The 13960-nt window shown below is 52.9% G+C and overlaps 5 protein-coding genes across 5 annotated transcripts; 2 read left to right on the top strand and 3 right to left on the bottom strand.

Moving 5' to 3' along the window:
* Nucleotides 1-117: 117 nt before the first annotated feature.
* NEUTE1DRAFT_113495 (uncharacterized protein) lies at nt 118-1806 on the bottom strand (the record flags this gene model as incomplete). The annotated part of the gene is made up of 4 exons (XM_009856755.1): nt 118-380; nt 763-1116; nt 1285-1560; nt 1680-1806. The coding sequence occupies 4 exons, from the start codon at nt 1804-1806 to the stop codon at nt 118-120; spliced, it is 1020 nt and encodes a 339-aa protein (XP_009855057.1).
* Nucleotides 1807-2209: 403 nt separating this feature from the next.
* NEUTE1DRAFT_88826 (uncharacterized protein) lies at nt 2210-4761 on the top strand (the record flags this gene model as incomplete). The annotated part of the gene is made up of 4 exons (XM_009856754.1): nt 2210-2805; nt 3091-3186; nt 3322-3695; nt 3755-4761. 4 exons carry the CDS (start codon nt 2243-2245, stop codon nt 4597-4599), a joined length of 1878 nt encoding a protein of 625 aa, XP_009855056.1.
* A 1981-nt stretch (nt 4762-6742) lies between these two features.
* NEUTE1DRAFT_33363 (uncharacterized protein) lies at nt 6743-7318 on the bottom strand (the record flags this gene model as incomplete). The annotated part of the gene is made up of 1 exon (XM_009856633.1): nt 6743-7318. A coding segment is annotated over one exon (576 nt), but the record flags the coding sequence as incomplete, so codon positions are not given.
* Nucleotides 7319-7859: 541 nt separating this feature from the next.
* On the top strand, nt 7860-9685 carry NEUTE1DRAFT_70140 (uncharacterized protein; the record flags this gene model as incomplete). The annotated part of the gene is made up of 2 exons (XM_009856753.1): nt 7860-8583; nt 8659-9685. 2 exons carry the CDS (start codon nt 7962-7964, stop codon nt 9447-9449), a joined length of 1413 nt encoding a protein of 470 aa, XP_009855055.1.
* A 389-nt stretch (nt 9686-10074) lies between these two features.
* Nucleotides 10075-13153, bottom strand: NEUTE1DRAFT_88816 (DNA replication licensing factor mcm7; the record flags this gene model as incomplete). Its single annotated transcript, XM_009856752.1, has 3 exons — nt 10075-10236; nt 10641-12979; nt 13105-13153. 3 exons carry the CDS (start codon nt 13151-13153, stop codon nt 10156-10158), a joined length of 2469 nt encoding a protein of 822 aa, XP_009855054.1.
* Between the last annotated feature and the right edge of the window lie 807 nt (nt 13154-13960).

Raw genomic sequence — 13960 nt, 5'->3', positions numbered from 1 at the left:
GCTACCAATGCAGACAATTGTACCCAAATCCGTCAGGTATCTCTAGCGTATGCTTCGTCTTCCCCGCTGATGAATGCCCAGCCTGTGTCCATATTGGAGATGCTCTTGGCATGGACATTACGGACTATCACGGACAAGAGAGATGGAGATTAATAGTTGGCCCATCATGGCGTTCAGTTTACACAAAGGAACAAAGGACGGGAACAGGGATGGGCCAATCCAAGCAAGCGTCCGCGTCAAGAATTGCCCTTGCTTGGTGACTTTGAGTTGCTTCGGTTGTTGTTGTTGTATTCTAAGTTTCGCTTGCCGTTTCAGGTTTCCCTTCTGGAACTTGTGTCCTTCCGTCAAGTCCAACACCAACATCAGGTTGAACCCGGCACCTAATGGAATTAAAAGGTGAAAGTCAAAGCTTGTCCTGCCGCTGTGCGTGATGACCTGAGTTCCTGTTGGGCCAGAATTTGTGCAGAAAAGGGATCCATACTGCTATTGTCAAGTGCTGACCTGGTACCAATGACTACCTTCAATCTGCGGGCCCAGTCGGCGTGAAGACAAGTCTCCGCTGTTAGTACAGCATCAACAGAGCCGGCCGCTAACCTAGTGTACCTGTCTATGTACCAGCATCGCCATCAACAGCCAACCAGCCAGCGCCTGGCAAAACTGAAGCTCAAAGCGTCGTCCGTCGTCAAGCTGCCCGGCGCCCCGATTGCCTGCCCTGCGTGTCTCCATCTCCCTAATCCCGTCAAGTGGGAAGTCCACACACACCCCCTGGTCCCGCTCCCTTCGGTTCCTCATCAGACTCCAGCAAAGGGACTGGACTGGACTCCAGAATTGCAGAACAGAAACTCCAAGCCAGGGAACCTAACTCGCTCCATAACCGACCGACCTCCCCCATCCATCCCGTCAACGTCGGTTTCGTAGTATCCTGCCCAAAATCGACCACGCCCGACCACCTCCCCTCCCCTCCCACACGCATCGTGCTGCTGCCCGCTGCTGCTGCTGTTGCTGTTGCTGTTGCTGCTGCTGCTGCTGCTGCTGCAGGAACGGACCCATTCTCCGACCAGGTTGACATTCCGTCGTCCAGTTTTGCTCTGAAACCTCCGAACAGGAACTTGACCCCTTGGCATTTCCAACACTACACTACACTACACTATACACTACACTACAACACGACGGCGGCGACCTGCCTCTCCAACGGAACCTAGGTCTACTCATCAAATCGCAACCGGGCTGCCCGCTGGCGGTGCGGTCTCCCCGACCACAGAAGACAGGACCCGACACACATACGATAAACCATCTCCATCAATTCTGACTGAATAGTGATCGCGGCGCATCCCAGACCCTTCGACCTCCCGATTCCCTCCTCCAGGACCGTCCCGTCATTGAGGCGAGAGCGCACGTCCACGATCCCTTTGTTCCCTCTTCGTACGTAGCCGGGCTGTTCTGTTTTCACACTGCGGAACCGCATAGGTACATACATAGTCAAGCTCGAGTATATCTCCGACCCCTTACATGCCATCGCCTCGTCATCATCATCATCATCATCATCATCATCAAGAAGTACTGCGAACAACTACTCCGGGTCACCTCTAGTCTAGGTGGATGTCGCCGAGTTGCAAAAATCAATTGGTTTGCCAAAAGGTCAGCCAGCGCCGCCCGCCCGTCACATCATACATACATACATAGCAGCATATACCCGTTGCCCGGCTTTTGCGCATCCTTCCTCCGATCCTCCTCTGCCTGGCCTCCACAACATCCACCACACATCTCCATCACATCTTCAGCCCAGCCCCAGCCTACTTGTACCATCCTGGTCCATATCTGTCAGCTCTGCTGGATCCCCATCTCATCATTCTCTCTCGGCTCCGTCGCGCGCGCCCCCCCGGTTGTGTGCAGCCTGCGCCATCCCTACCTGACACTTTCATGTTACCTCGACGACGGTTGTGCCTCGCTGGGTCGCTGCCTCCATTGTCGCAGTCGGCCACTTTCGTCTATTTTAACCTCCCTGCAACTGCAAAGCAAATCCTGACATTCGACGTGATACCGCAGCGGACAAAACCGACTTGCTGACCTGGAAACTGACTGCGCCAGACAACAAACGAATCGGGATTCCGTTCGACAAAGCATCCATTAGTCGATCCTTGAAACACAGGCGCCACACCTGACAACCGATTTCGATCCGATCTTTTCTCGTCGGTCGCTATTGTCCGCGCCTGGACCTGGAATAAGAAGTGAGCGAAAAGAGATGGCCCGAAAAGGCGTACCGCAACCGCTTACGCTGGCAGAATCCGGAACTCTTGGAAAGGAAACCTCTCCGCGCCTTGGTGACACCACCCAACAACAACATCATCATCATCATCAACAACAAGCCCCCAGCAGCAGCGCCGTCAGTGCCACCGGTAGCGGTGGTGGTAGTTTGGCCAGCGGGCGCTCGACTCCGCAGGCCTCGCGATCGCCGAGGTCCCCACGTTCCCCTTTCAAGATCGGCCCTCAAAAGGTAGAATACCCCGGGGAGCCACCGAGAACCTCGTCACCCCCAACCGAGCAACCCGTCGAAGCCGTCGCCATTTCCCAAGACCAACGGTATCAAAGGCAGAAATCCCCAGACGTCCCGCCCGAGGACCATTCACGCGTGACCACCTCCACGTCGGCACCGTCGCAATCGTCCGATCATCGGGGCCACAAACATAGCCGAAACGACGAGGACAAGTCATCCAAGTCGAGTTTCTTTTTCAGCTTTGGAAAATCGAGCAGGTTGTCAGAACGCGCAATTTCTCCTCAGCTCTTGGAACCGCAAACAGAAGGTATGTCGAGGGAGACCGAACCATCTATCCATTCAGGGTCAAATGCCAATCACAAGCTTCTAGGTGTGTTCACAGTTGCTTCGCATTGATGATACCAGTTCTTGGTCCCATGTACTTCGGTATTTTAACTTGTTCCCGTTTGCACAGATCCGTCATATAACGAATACCCATCGCAAAGGAAGAGCCCAACGCTGCCCGGCAAGTCTGAAGTATCTCTAATCTCATCCAACGAATACGAAACAGCAAACAATAACCGAAGGAGCAAACCCAATCCATTTACCCTGATAAGTCGCACAAGATCGCACAAGGAGAAGGAGAAGGAAAATCATCAATATTCTCGAGAACCTGTGTACGCGCCCGCGAGAGCTGGCGAGCCCGACAAGGTGTACGCGACATCAGCACCGAGAACTGCACCAATACAATCACAAGAGCACACATTTCGCGACATGATGGTGTCCGGACCAAGAGGCCATTCGGCGGAGAGGGCGGGAGGAAGCAAGCACTTTGACGGCATAAACAGGAATCAGTCCCTGTCGCTCAAGGAGGCAGGCGGATCGCTGTTTAACGGACTAAAAGAAAGTAGGGCCGCCGGCTTTCTCAGCAAGAAGTTATTTGGAGGTTCAAAGGAAGACAAGTTCGCACCAAAGGAACCGGTAATAGACGACGAGCATTACGTTCTCAAGGTGATCAACCTACCGCTCGTTGAGCAGACGCGGTTAACTCGAATATCGAAAAGGCTGGAGGATTCACGCGACAAGACAGAGTTTTGGATGCCGGCATTTCCCTGGAGAGCGATCGACTATCTCAACTACAAGGGCAGCGATGTTGAAGGGTTATATCGAGTTCCTGGCAGTGGACCGCAAATCAAAAAGTGGCAGCGGAAATTTGACGAAGGTATGTGTTCAAAGGCTTTGGTGTCAGTGACTCGGTTTCTAACACTTGACTTTTCGCAGAGCTCGATGTGGACCTTTTCGAACAACCAGATTTGTACGACATCAACATTATCGGCTCAATGTTAAAGGCATGGCTCCGCGAACTACCCGACGAACTATTTCCAAAAGCAGCCCAGGAAAGAGTGGCCAAGGAATGCGCGGGGGCAGAGAAAGTGCCCGAGTTACTTAGAGAAGAGCTCTCCAACCTTTCGCCCTTCAAGTACTACCTACTCTTTGCCATTACATGTCACCTCAGCCTGCTGCTCGCCCACTCGGATAAGAACAAGATGGATTTCCGGAATCTCTGCATTTGCTTCCAGCCATGCATGAAGATCGATGCCTTTTGTTTCAAGTTCCTGGTATGCGACTGGAGGGACTGCTGGAAGGGATGCAAGAACGAAGCCAAGTACATCGAGGAGGAGTATGCGCTATTCGACCAACCGCCACCAAGGAGCTACAGGAGTAAGCGGGAGACGGAGTTGAGGGAAAGGGAGGAAAAAGAGGACCGGGAAAGGGCAATACACCGAGATCGAGAAAGGGAGCAAAGAACTCAGTCTCAGGTTCAGGCGTCTTATCAACAACAGGGGGGTCAGGTCATTCCTCCAGCCCACCGCAACGGAAATGTGCAACAGTCGCCAGCACCACCACAGCAGGTTCAGCGACTAAGGAAAAAGAACACGGCGCAAGAAACAACACAAACAGCGGTGGTCGACACGGGCTCAACGGTATCGACGACCATTACGCTGGTCAGTGATCGAGACACGTCACATGGGCGAGGAACAAATCATCCGAATCAGAGACAACTACAACCGGGTGAGCTACCGGCTCTTTCGCCCATAAAACCGCTGTCGCCGATGGGGTTTTAGTGGGCTATGCTGCTTGAACAATCTGGTCTTTCTTCGCTTCCTCCTTTCATTTATAAGGTTTGTCGACCTTTTTGCAGTGGGGAGGTTTTTGCGAGTGGTTCATTAGGCCAATAAGTCGGTTGAGGGCACGGTCACAGTCTCTTGTGGACAAAGAGGGGACGGACAATAGCACCAAACTCACAGCTCGCAGTTGTACTGAGACCACTCAAACACAGAGCCAACACACACACACAAATCACAACTTTGAACACACACACACACACACACACACACACACACACACACACACACATACACACACAAGACACGACTTTTATGCTGTGGACGAACTTCTCCTTTTCTTTTCTTATCTCTCGTTTACTCTACCAAAGAACAACAACGTTATAGTTATTACCTATCATATCAAACCATGTTTACCACACACATCCAACCATCCAACAGACACACAGCAAGTTTCCACAAGAATTTTTCCTTTTTTCTCATAAAGTCAGTCAAGTTGAGTCGGAAGAAGAAGTCAAGTTGAGTCGAAGAAGTCGAGGTCAAATTGAGTTGGAAGAAGAAGAAGTCAAGAGGAAGAAGTCGAAGAAGAAGAACAAGTCAATGCAATGCGATCGTTATCTACGGATCTTATTTCCTTTTTGTCTCTATGTTTTTCATTTTCTTTTTTCTTTTTTGTCTGTAAACTTGGTTGCTGGCTTGTTTGTTTGTTTTTTTGCGTTTTGAAATACCCCCTTCCGCGCGTTACAGTTGTTGCTTAGTTGAAAATCATCATCATCATCATTATTACATTTTTCTTTTTCGTTGCCTGCCTGTCTATGCCGCCTGCTGCCTCTCTGTCTGCTCACTGCTGCATGCTGCCCATTTATATTGCCTGCCTGCCTGTCTGCCTGCCTGCTTGTTGCCTACCGTTGAAGTCGTCGTCTGTCGTCGTTCACCACACAGTTGCTTTAGACCACACACACCAAATCAGAGAATGAAATCGAGAAAAGGAAAGGAGAGAAAGTGATCAAGGTGGAATAATCACTTTACCTGGAGCAACAAAGCAAAGTAATCAACTTGGTGATTGGTACATCGCGTGTCGTGTGGTAAATTCTGGACAACCGAAAGCGAGCAGACTGACTGATTGAGTGGAGGTGGCTAAGAACAAGAAGTAGTAGAAAGAAATTCAGGACAGGAAGGAGACATCAAGTTGGCGAAGTGAAGGGACAGAGGAAGAGAAAGAGAAAAAGTCGACGTAAATTGGATGGTGAAGAGAGAAAGAGACATAAAGAAGTAGATACCATGCATGTTGAATGGGTTGGAGGAAAGAAAAGATCCAGTGGAAGAGAGAGGCAAAAGAGAGGGGTCATAGTAAAGCGAGATATTATCGTACCTAGACGTGTGGGTGGTGTGCGGGTGGTAAATTGAGTTGAATGGAATCGACTTGAACTGATCTGTATCGAACTGAATGCAATTGAATCTGTTCGGTTCACAACGCACAAGGTGAATGCGTAAAAATACAATAGGTCGAGATGGTGGTGGCCATGGCATTGTGTGGTAACTAACATCATACCAAGATTAAAGAAAAAGAAAAGAAAAGGGGGGAAAAAAAAGAGAAAAAAAGAGAAAAAAGAACAACAACCAGAAAGAAAGAAAGAAAAAAGTGATGATAACAGATGAGAGAAAAGAAGAAAGAAGAAGACTCATTACCAAGGGACCCATGAGCGTTTCTGTTAAGCATAAACACATACGATAAGCAGAGCAATGGAATTACGAAAATAAGCTTTGTCTTTGTAATGTGATAGAATCCTCCCAGTAGTACAGTAAAATAAGTATATAAACAACCTTGAACGCCCGAAATGCCCAGGCCCAAAATGCCTAGTAGATAAGGTAAAGGAACAACGAAGCCTCTTGTCTTGTGTCTTGTCTTGTCTTCTTGTGTAGCCTCTCAGGGAAGGGAGGCCTGCTGATGCTGATGCTGATACACGGGCCAGCACCACTTCACTTCACTTCGCATCACTTTGCTTTACTCATCTTGATGACCTCCCTCCCTTCTTTCCATGCTTCCTTCCACATGCTCCCTGTTTCCTCCCCATTCTCAACTCCAGATATCCCCCCTTCTGCACAAGCACCCCATTACTGTTCAAAGGCACTCACTTTACTTCTTCCTCCCACTCTCCCTCCGCTCATTCGCCCTCATCTTCCTCTCATTCCTCTTCACCCGCTCTCTAATCTCCCGTCTCTTATCCCCCCTCACACTCTTCCCCTCCGCCATCCGCTTCTCCTCCTGGCTCTTCTTGACCTCAATAATCGGCGCATCCTCACCCGCCTTGTTGGCGCCCTTGTATCCCCACTTGCGGCCCCATTCTCCGGTCGTCTCGTCATACTGCAGGTTGCGTCGCTGCTCGCGCGTCTTGGGCTTGATGCCGCGGCGCTTGGCGAACTGGCTCCATTTCGTTTCGGCCTTGGGCGTCGGCACGGGTTTCTCGCGCGGGAGAGGGGTTTGAGGAGGCGGGAGGGACAGTAAGACGCCGGCGGGGGTGGAACTGATGGGGCAGGCCGTGAGGAGTTGGTTGATGAGGGATTGGCATCCGTCGCGGGCGATGGTGGCGAGTTGGGGTTCGAGTGGAGTGGAGCGGTCGAGGAGGAGGGGGTTGGGGTCGTTGGCGAGGAGGAGGCCGAGGTCGAAGGTGTAGGGGGTGGGTTTGTCGACTGTGACGGGGAGTTTGGTGGTGGTGGTTGTTGCGTCGGACATTTTGATGGTGTTTTGGTCTAATGGGCGCGGCGGGTTGATTAAATGGTTTGGTTCAGGTTGATGACTGGGTGTTTTTGGTTGTTATGGGCGCGCCGTGTGGGATTCCGTTAGGCTGCCTTGGTGATGTTGATGGTGATGGAAACAAACAGTTGACTTGGGGTATCTTTTGTCCTTCAGTTGGCAGAACTGGGGATCACATTCTCTGGAAGGACGGGAGAGGTGCTGCTGGTTCTGGATCTACTGAAAATTTAGGCGGTGACAGGCGGCAGATTCGAGCTTGAAGATGGTGCGGGACCGCTGTCAATTGCAATCTGATGTTCTCATTGGCTGGAAGACCCCAAACCGGCAAACCGCCAACTTCTTGGCGCCGGGGAATTTGGAGGGACGGGTCGCCAAGTCGAAGTTGGTCCGAGCTTGCGAACTTTCCAACGCGCGCCCGCTCCCGCTCCGCTTGCCGTGTGCGGCATCACAGGTTCCCGTCCCGTCCTGTCCCGGTTTGTGTTGACTTGCGACGATATTGTTTGCCCGGTAGCTTTGACGGGCTCAGCTGTGTTTCAACCACACCACACACCACCCACAGCAGCCCGATCGACCGACCGTCTGACCGGCCGACCACCCGCCCGCATACATGTCGGCGTCCAACTGCCTGAGGTGCCTCGTGCGCCCCTCGGCCGTGGCCCTGGTCCCCCGCCAGATGCTCCAGGTCGGCGGTGGCAGCCTCACCTTCACAGCGACCGCCGCCACCAAGGGCGCTTCCACCGCCAACACGGGAGGCCGACAGAACGCCAACCGCCCCCAGAAGCTGCGCTTCAAGAAGACCAAAAAGAAGAACGTGGTATCCTCGGGCAAGCCGCCTCAGCCCGGCGAGCGCAAGGCCTACCGCAAGAAGATTGTGCTCAGCAACAACAACGCCCTGCCCGTGCCCGGCCTCGAGACCCTGCGCCCCAACGACCTGGCCAAGCAGGACAATGTCGGCTCCGTCAAGGCCCTGCCCGAGGATGTGGTTGATGCCCTGCGCGCCATGGAGGCCTTCAAGCCCACGCAGTGCTGGGGCATCTTCCGCCAGCCCTCGGTGCTCATCCGCCAGGAGACGGTCGACCTAACCAAGAAGATGAAGGCGGCCGGCGCCGACGGCAAGACAATCCGCATGGTCATTGAGGGCAACAGGATAACGGGCAAGAGCTTGCTGCTGCTGCAGGCCATGACGCATGCGTTTATGAACGACTGGGTGGTGTTGCACATTCCCGAGGGTCAGTCACTCACCTCCCCTCCCCTTTACTCTCTTATTGTCCTTATCACATACTGACCCGTGTTCTGAAAAACAGCCCAAGAACTAACCACCGCCGTCACCGAATATGCGCCCATTGAAAACTCGCCGCTCTGGACACAACCCACCTACACGCTCAAGCTCCTGCAATCCTTCAAGCGCGCCAACGAAAAGGTCCTGTCGCGCATGAACACAGTCTACTCGCACGCCGACCTCCCGCAAATCATCCCCGTCAACTCGCCCCTGCTGCAGCTCATCAACAGCGCCAAGGAAGCCGACGGCGCCTGGACCGTCTTCCAGGCTCTCTGGCGCGAACTCAACGCCGAGAACGTGCCCGGCCGCCCGCCCATCCTGTTCTCGCTCGACGGCCTCGCCCACATCATGAAGGTGTCGGACTACCGCAACCCGGCCTTTGAGCTGATCCACTCGCACGACTTGGCTTTGGTGAAACTCTTCACCGACTGCTTGTCAGGTGCCCACGTGATGCCCAACGGCGGTGCTGTTCTCGGCGCTACGACGCGCGGAAACTCGCCGAGGAGCGCGAGTATGGAGTTGGCGATTGCGCAGCGCGAGGCGGAGAAGGCGGGCGAAAAGGAGGAGGTGCCGAAGAGGGACCCGTATAGCAAGAAGTACGATGATCGCGTGGAGGCGGTCATGAAGAGCGTGGAGATTCTGAGGCTCAAGGGCGTGAGCAAGGTGGAGGCGCGCGGTCTGTTGGAGTACTGGGCTGCGAGTGGCATGTTGAAGAAGAGGGTGGATGAGAGCATGGTGAGTGAGAAGTGGACGTTGAGCGGGAATGGCGTGGTGGGCGAGATGGAGAGGGCTTCGCTTTTGACTATGAAGGCTTGAGTCAGGTATGAGGTCCGTGGGGTTCAGGAATGGGAGGGATGGGGAGTATATGTGTGTGTACGTGTCATAGATGGGTATGATGAACTCTTTGTAACTCTAGAAAATAGGGGTTAGTTAGATTGGTGTGTGGGATTGAAAATATCAGCCTGTATTTTTAGTAAGAGATTTAGAGGGTTTATATGACTGACATCTGGTAGATTTGTTGTGATGAAATGAAATGTGGGCGATGCTTCTTGATCCAATGAACTTGGCTGAAATTTTCAAGTCAAAAGGTAGTCTGCCGTCTGATTGCAGTTGCAAAAACACTTCTCTGCAACTTGAAATCAACTTCACCAATGTTGGAACTCCAGAAACAGCTATGTTCATACTTACTCAGTCCTCACCATCGACTCAATTACAGGTAATTAGACCAGAACAACTACAAAGCGCAAGTTTATTCGAACCTCACTTCACTTCAAACCAACTTCACATTTTTGCCCACACAATTTTCACTACTCAACACCAAGTCATAAAAAACCCCAAAATCAAGTTATCAATCAACCCATACAACGCCCTATTTTGGATGGAAACAAGACACCCGTTCATAACAAATCACAAAAATCAGAAGCCAAGAAAAAAAAAAAAGAGCTGAACAAGTTTTCCCTTAAACCCCAACAATAGCGAAAATCCAGTCACAGTCACAGTCACACCTCTATGCCGTAAACTTCTAGATATCCTCACTACCCTCCCTCTCCCCACCGGCAGTAATAAACACCAGTCTCGTTCCATTCCCAGCCGTTTGCCAGACCTGTTTATCATTTTTGTCGTTAGCATCACCACCACTCTATTGGCCAAATAAGAGATTAAAAGAAAAAAAGAGAAGAAAAAAAAGGGGGGGAAGGGAAAAAAGGGGGGGACAAAAAAGACAGAAAGGGGAAAGTATGGAAGAAAAGAAGGGGAAAGAAGGGGGAAAAAAGGGTAGAAAAAAGAAAAGAACGAAAAGTGGAAAGAAGAGAAAGAAAGGGGGAAAGGGGGAAGGGTAAAAGAAAGGAAGGGAAAAAGAAAAAGGGGAAAAAGGGCAAAAGAAAGAGAGGGAAAAAAGGGGGGAAGGAACAGAGAGAGGAAAAGAAAGGGAAATGAAAACAAAAGGGGGCAAGAAAGGGTAAAGAAGAAAAAGGGAAAAGTAAAAAAAGGGGGCAAAAGAAAACTCACATCCAAATCAGTATACTCATCCAGCGCACTCAACCACTGCTGCTCCGTAAACCCCTTGGCAATCACCCGTTCCTTAACCTTTCTCAAACTCATCTCCACCCCAAACTCATCTTCCTCTTCCTCTTCGTTGTCCAGACCATCATCGGGCCTACAAGCTCCACTATCCGCCAACCCCTTCACAAGATTATAAATCCTACTACTAGCATTCATCGCCCTCTTATTGCCAGCATTCCTATCATCCTGCGCCAACGACTCCTTGCTAGCTTCCACCAGCCGCAGGGCTTCATCAACATCATCTTGCGTGACGGTATTGCTGAACCTCAGCCGCGCCAAAGCCTGCGCAAGACGGACGACACCTAGCAAAGTACGGGGGGTGGTATGCCCAAAGTTCAGGTTCTTCTTCTCTGCGCGTTTCTGCTGAGCGCGCAGGCGGACGTAGGTTTTCACCATGTATTCGGAGACTGCTTGCGGGACGACGGGGCGGTACTCGCGGGCTTTGGCGACGTAGGCACGGACTTCCTCGGGGGAAAAGACGGATGACTCGGTACCGGAAATGTCGGGGTGGCGGTTGTGCATGTGCACGTAGGCGACGTGCTTGGCGAGTTGGGCGTCCGTGTCGCGCGTGGGCGTGTCGAGGAGGAGGAACATGATGTCGAAACGGGAAAGTAGAGCCGCGGGGAGGTTGATGTTCTCGACGGCGGAGAGACGGGTGTTGTACCGCCCGTAGAGCGGGTTGGCGGCCGCGAGGATGGAGGTGCGCGCGTTGAGAGTGGTGGAAATGCCGGCTTTGGAGATGGAGATGGTTTGCTGCTCCATGACTTCGTGGATGGCGGTGCGGTCGTTGTCGTCCATCTTGTCGAACTCGTCGATGCAGCAGATGCCGTTGTCGGCGAGCACGAGGGCGCCGCCTTCGAGAACCATTTCGTCTGTCACGGGGTCGCGCATCACGGCGGCCGTGAGACCGACGCCCGAGGAACCGCGGCCAGACGTGTACACGCCGCGCGGGGCTACCTTGGAGATGTACTTGAGTAGTTGCGATTTGGCCACACCGGGGTCACCCATCAGACAGATGTTGATGTCGCCGCGGATCTTCATGCCGTCGCCGACTTCCTTGGTGACACCGCCAACCAACAAAAGGAGGAGGGCCTTCTTGACGTCGAGGTGGCCGTAGATTTCGGGGGCGATGGACTTGGCCAGGTACTCGTACGTGTTGCCGGTTTGTTGGAACTTGGCGATACGGCGGAGAAGGGAGGGGTCGATTTGCATCTCGGTGTAGGCCTTCTTGTGCTGGACAATGTGGTGGGCCTCGAGGTAGGTGTCGGTCAAAAGACCGGCGCGCATGGCCTTGAAGCCGGTATAGGGAGTGGGGAGGAAGATTCCCGAGATGTCGACAATGTCACCGGGGTGGACATTTCTGACCAGACTGCCGTACGCAAGCACGGTAAGGGTACGGGGAATCTGACCGATGGGGACCTGCTCGGCGAGTTCCTGGATCTTGATCTCCTGGAAGGGCAGGAACTTGGAAGCCCGCGACGACGGGTACAGCTGACCCTTGGCCTGGTTCTCCTTGCAGTCCTTAGATGGGCAGAGAGTCAGGGGGGCGTACTGCTTGTCGGTGACGGGCTGGAAGATTTCGCAACCGCAGCGGTCGCACGTGTAGGCGCCCACCTGGACAATGGGCTTGACGTCGGACACACGGGTAGCAATACCGCGAATGGTGATGAGGTGGCCGAGGTGGTCGCCGCGCACTTGGCGGACCGATAGGGCTTTTTGAGGCCCGTCAGCGGTCATGGTCCGGGGCTTGAAGACGAGGGTGTAGCGGCGGGTGAGCTGGGCGGGGTATGTGTCGTTGAGCATGTCGGGGTCGCGCAGGTTCTCGGCGGCCTCGGTGAGGGTGCGGTTGCGCTGTTGGCGATTGGCCATGAGGACGTCGAGCACATCGTCCTTGAATGTGATGTCGTTGCTGGGCTGGGGCATCAGCTTGTCGACGGCGCGCGAGAGCACCTCGACGTAGTGCTTGGTGTTGCGCTCTACCGACTCGACGAGCTTGAGGCCCTCGTTGACATCCTCCTCCCATGACTGCAGGTCGTCCAGGTCGATGACTATCTCGTTAATCTTGCGGTCGGCCAGTTCCTGGAGAAGCTCCTTGTACTTGTGGCGGGGAGCGCGTCTCCTCGCTCTTTCGGAGCGGCGCTGTTCCTGGGCATCGTCGTCGTCCTCGTCCATAAAGTCATACTCGTCGCTGAGGTCGTCCTCGTTGATGTCGATGTTGCCAAGCGCATGGGTGATGGAGTCTTGGGGCGAGGTCTTGAAGTCGTCGAGAAAGTTTTCAAACGCAGCTGTTGTTCGTATCGTTGTAGTTAGCTCCCAGCCTGCCTCTTGCGATCCATCCTCCACGCTTCGAGATGCCACCATCAAACTTTTCCCTCGTCGTCGGCTTGGAGTTGTCATATTCATCACCTACACATTTGCGCGTCGTAGTCGACGGGGGCGGGGTATCTGAGGAGCGCCATGGTGAGAGATGTGGTGGGTGGGATATGGCGCAACTTGCTGTGTAGTCAAAGGTCTGGGGATTGTTGTTTTGGTTGTTGCGATGGGGAATTCGACTTTGTTTTTGTTGGATGAATGTCAACATTGATTGAATGGAGAAGCATGAAAGAGTGGGTCCTCTGACCATTCAGTTGACTGTCGCGGTTTGAGTCGCGATGAGACGCGGTCCAGCAAAGGAATCTTTAATGGGCTAAGGTACTTACAGGCATCCCTAGACACTGGAGAATGCCCCTGGCAGGTGGCAGTGAGTGGCAGGAATGAGTTATACAGGAGGCGTGTCAGTGTTGTTCGAGAACTTGATTCTCGACTTGAGCATAAGAGTGTGAAGTGAACACATCATCTGACACCGTTGAGTTACTTGTAAAAGGTCATACTCCAAGTACGACGCTGTTCATCATCAAATCATCTTTATTCCGTGAAATTCTGCTTGTTCTATCGTTACAACTCTGGATATCTTGTTCCTTCAAGATGACGGCTTCCTTAATGCTCATGTATTCCCCTAACAATTCCATGCGGCTGTACCTGCGCTGGGACATGCCCGAAACCCCCTGTACCAGGTCCTGGCGTGCCTCGGCACATGCAAACTGGGGACAGTTGGAGAAGCTCCAATCGGGCTCCAGCCGCGGCTCCAGGTCTCCCCAATCAGCTGAAAACAACACCAATCATGCCCCTGGATCTCCGCCCAAGACAGCGAGACAGAAGAACAGAACCCGGGGATGGGGCGGATTCCCGATTCCCGTTCGGTGTGTAATTGTTAGGTCGACTCAGCC

Source organism: Neurospora tetrasperma (genome assembly GCF_000213175.1).
Source record: "Neurospora tetrasperma FGSC 2508 unplaced genomic scaffold NEUTE1scaffold_81, whole genome shotgun sequence".
Lineage (NCBI taxonomy): Eukaryota > Fungi > Ascomycota > Sordariomycetes > Sordariales > Sordariaceae > Neurospora > Neurospora tetrasperma.
This window is presented reverse-complemented; position numbering and strand designations above follow the sequence as displayed.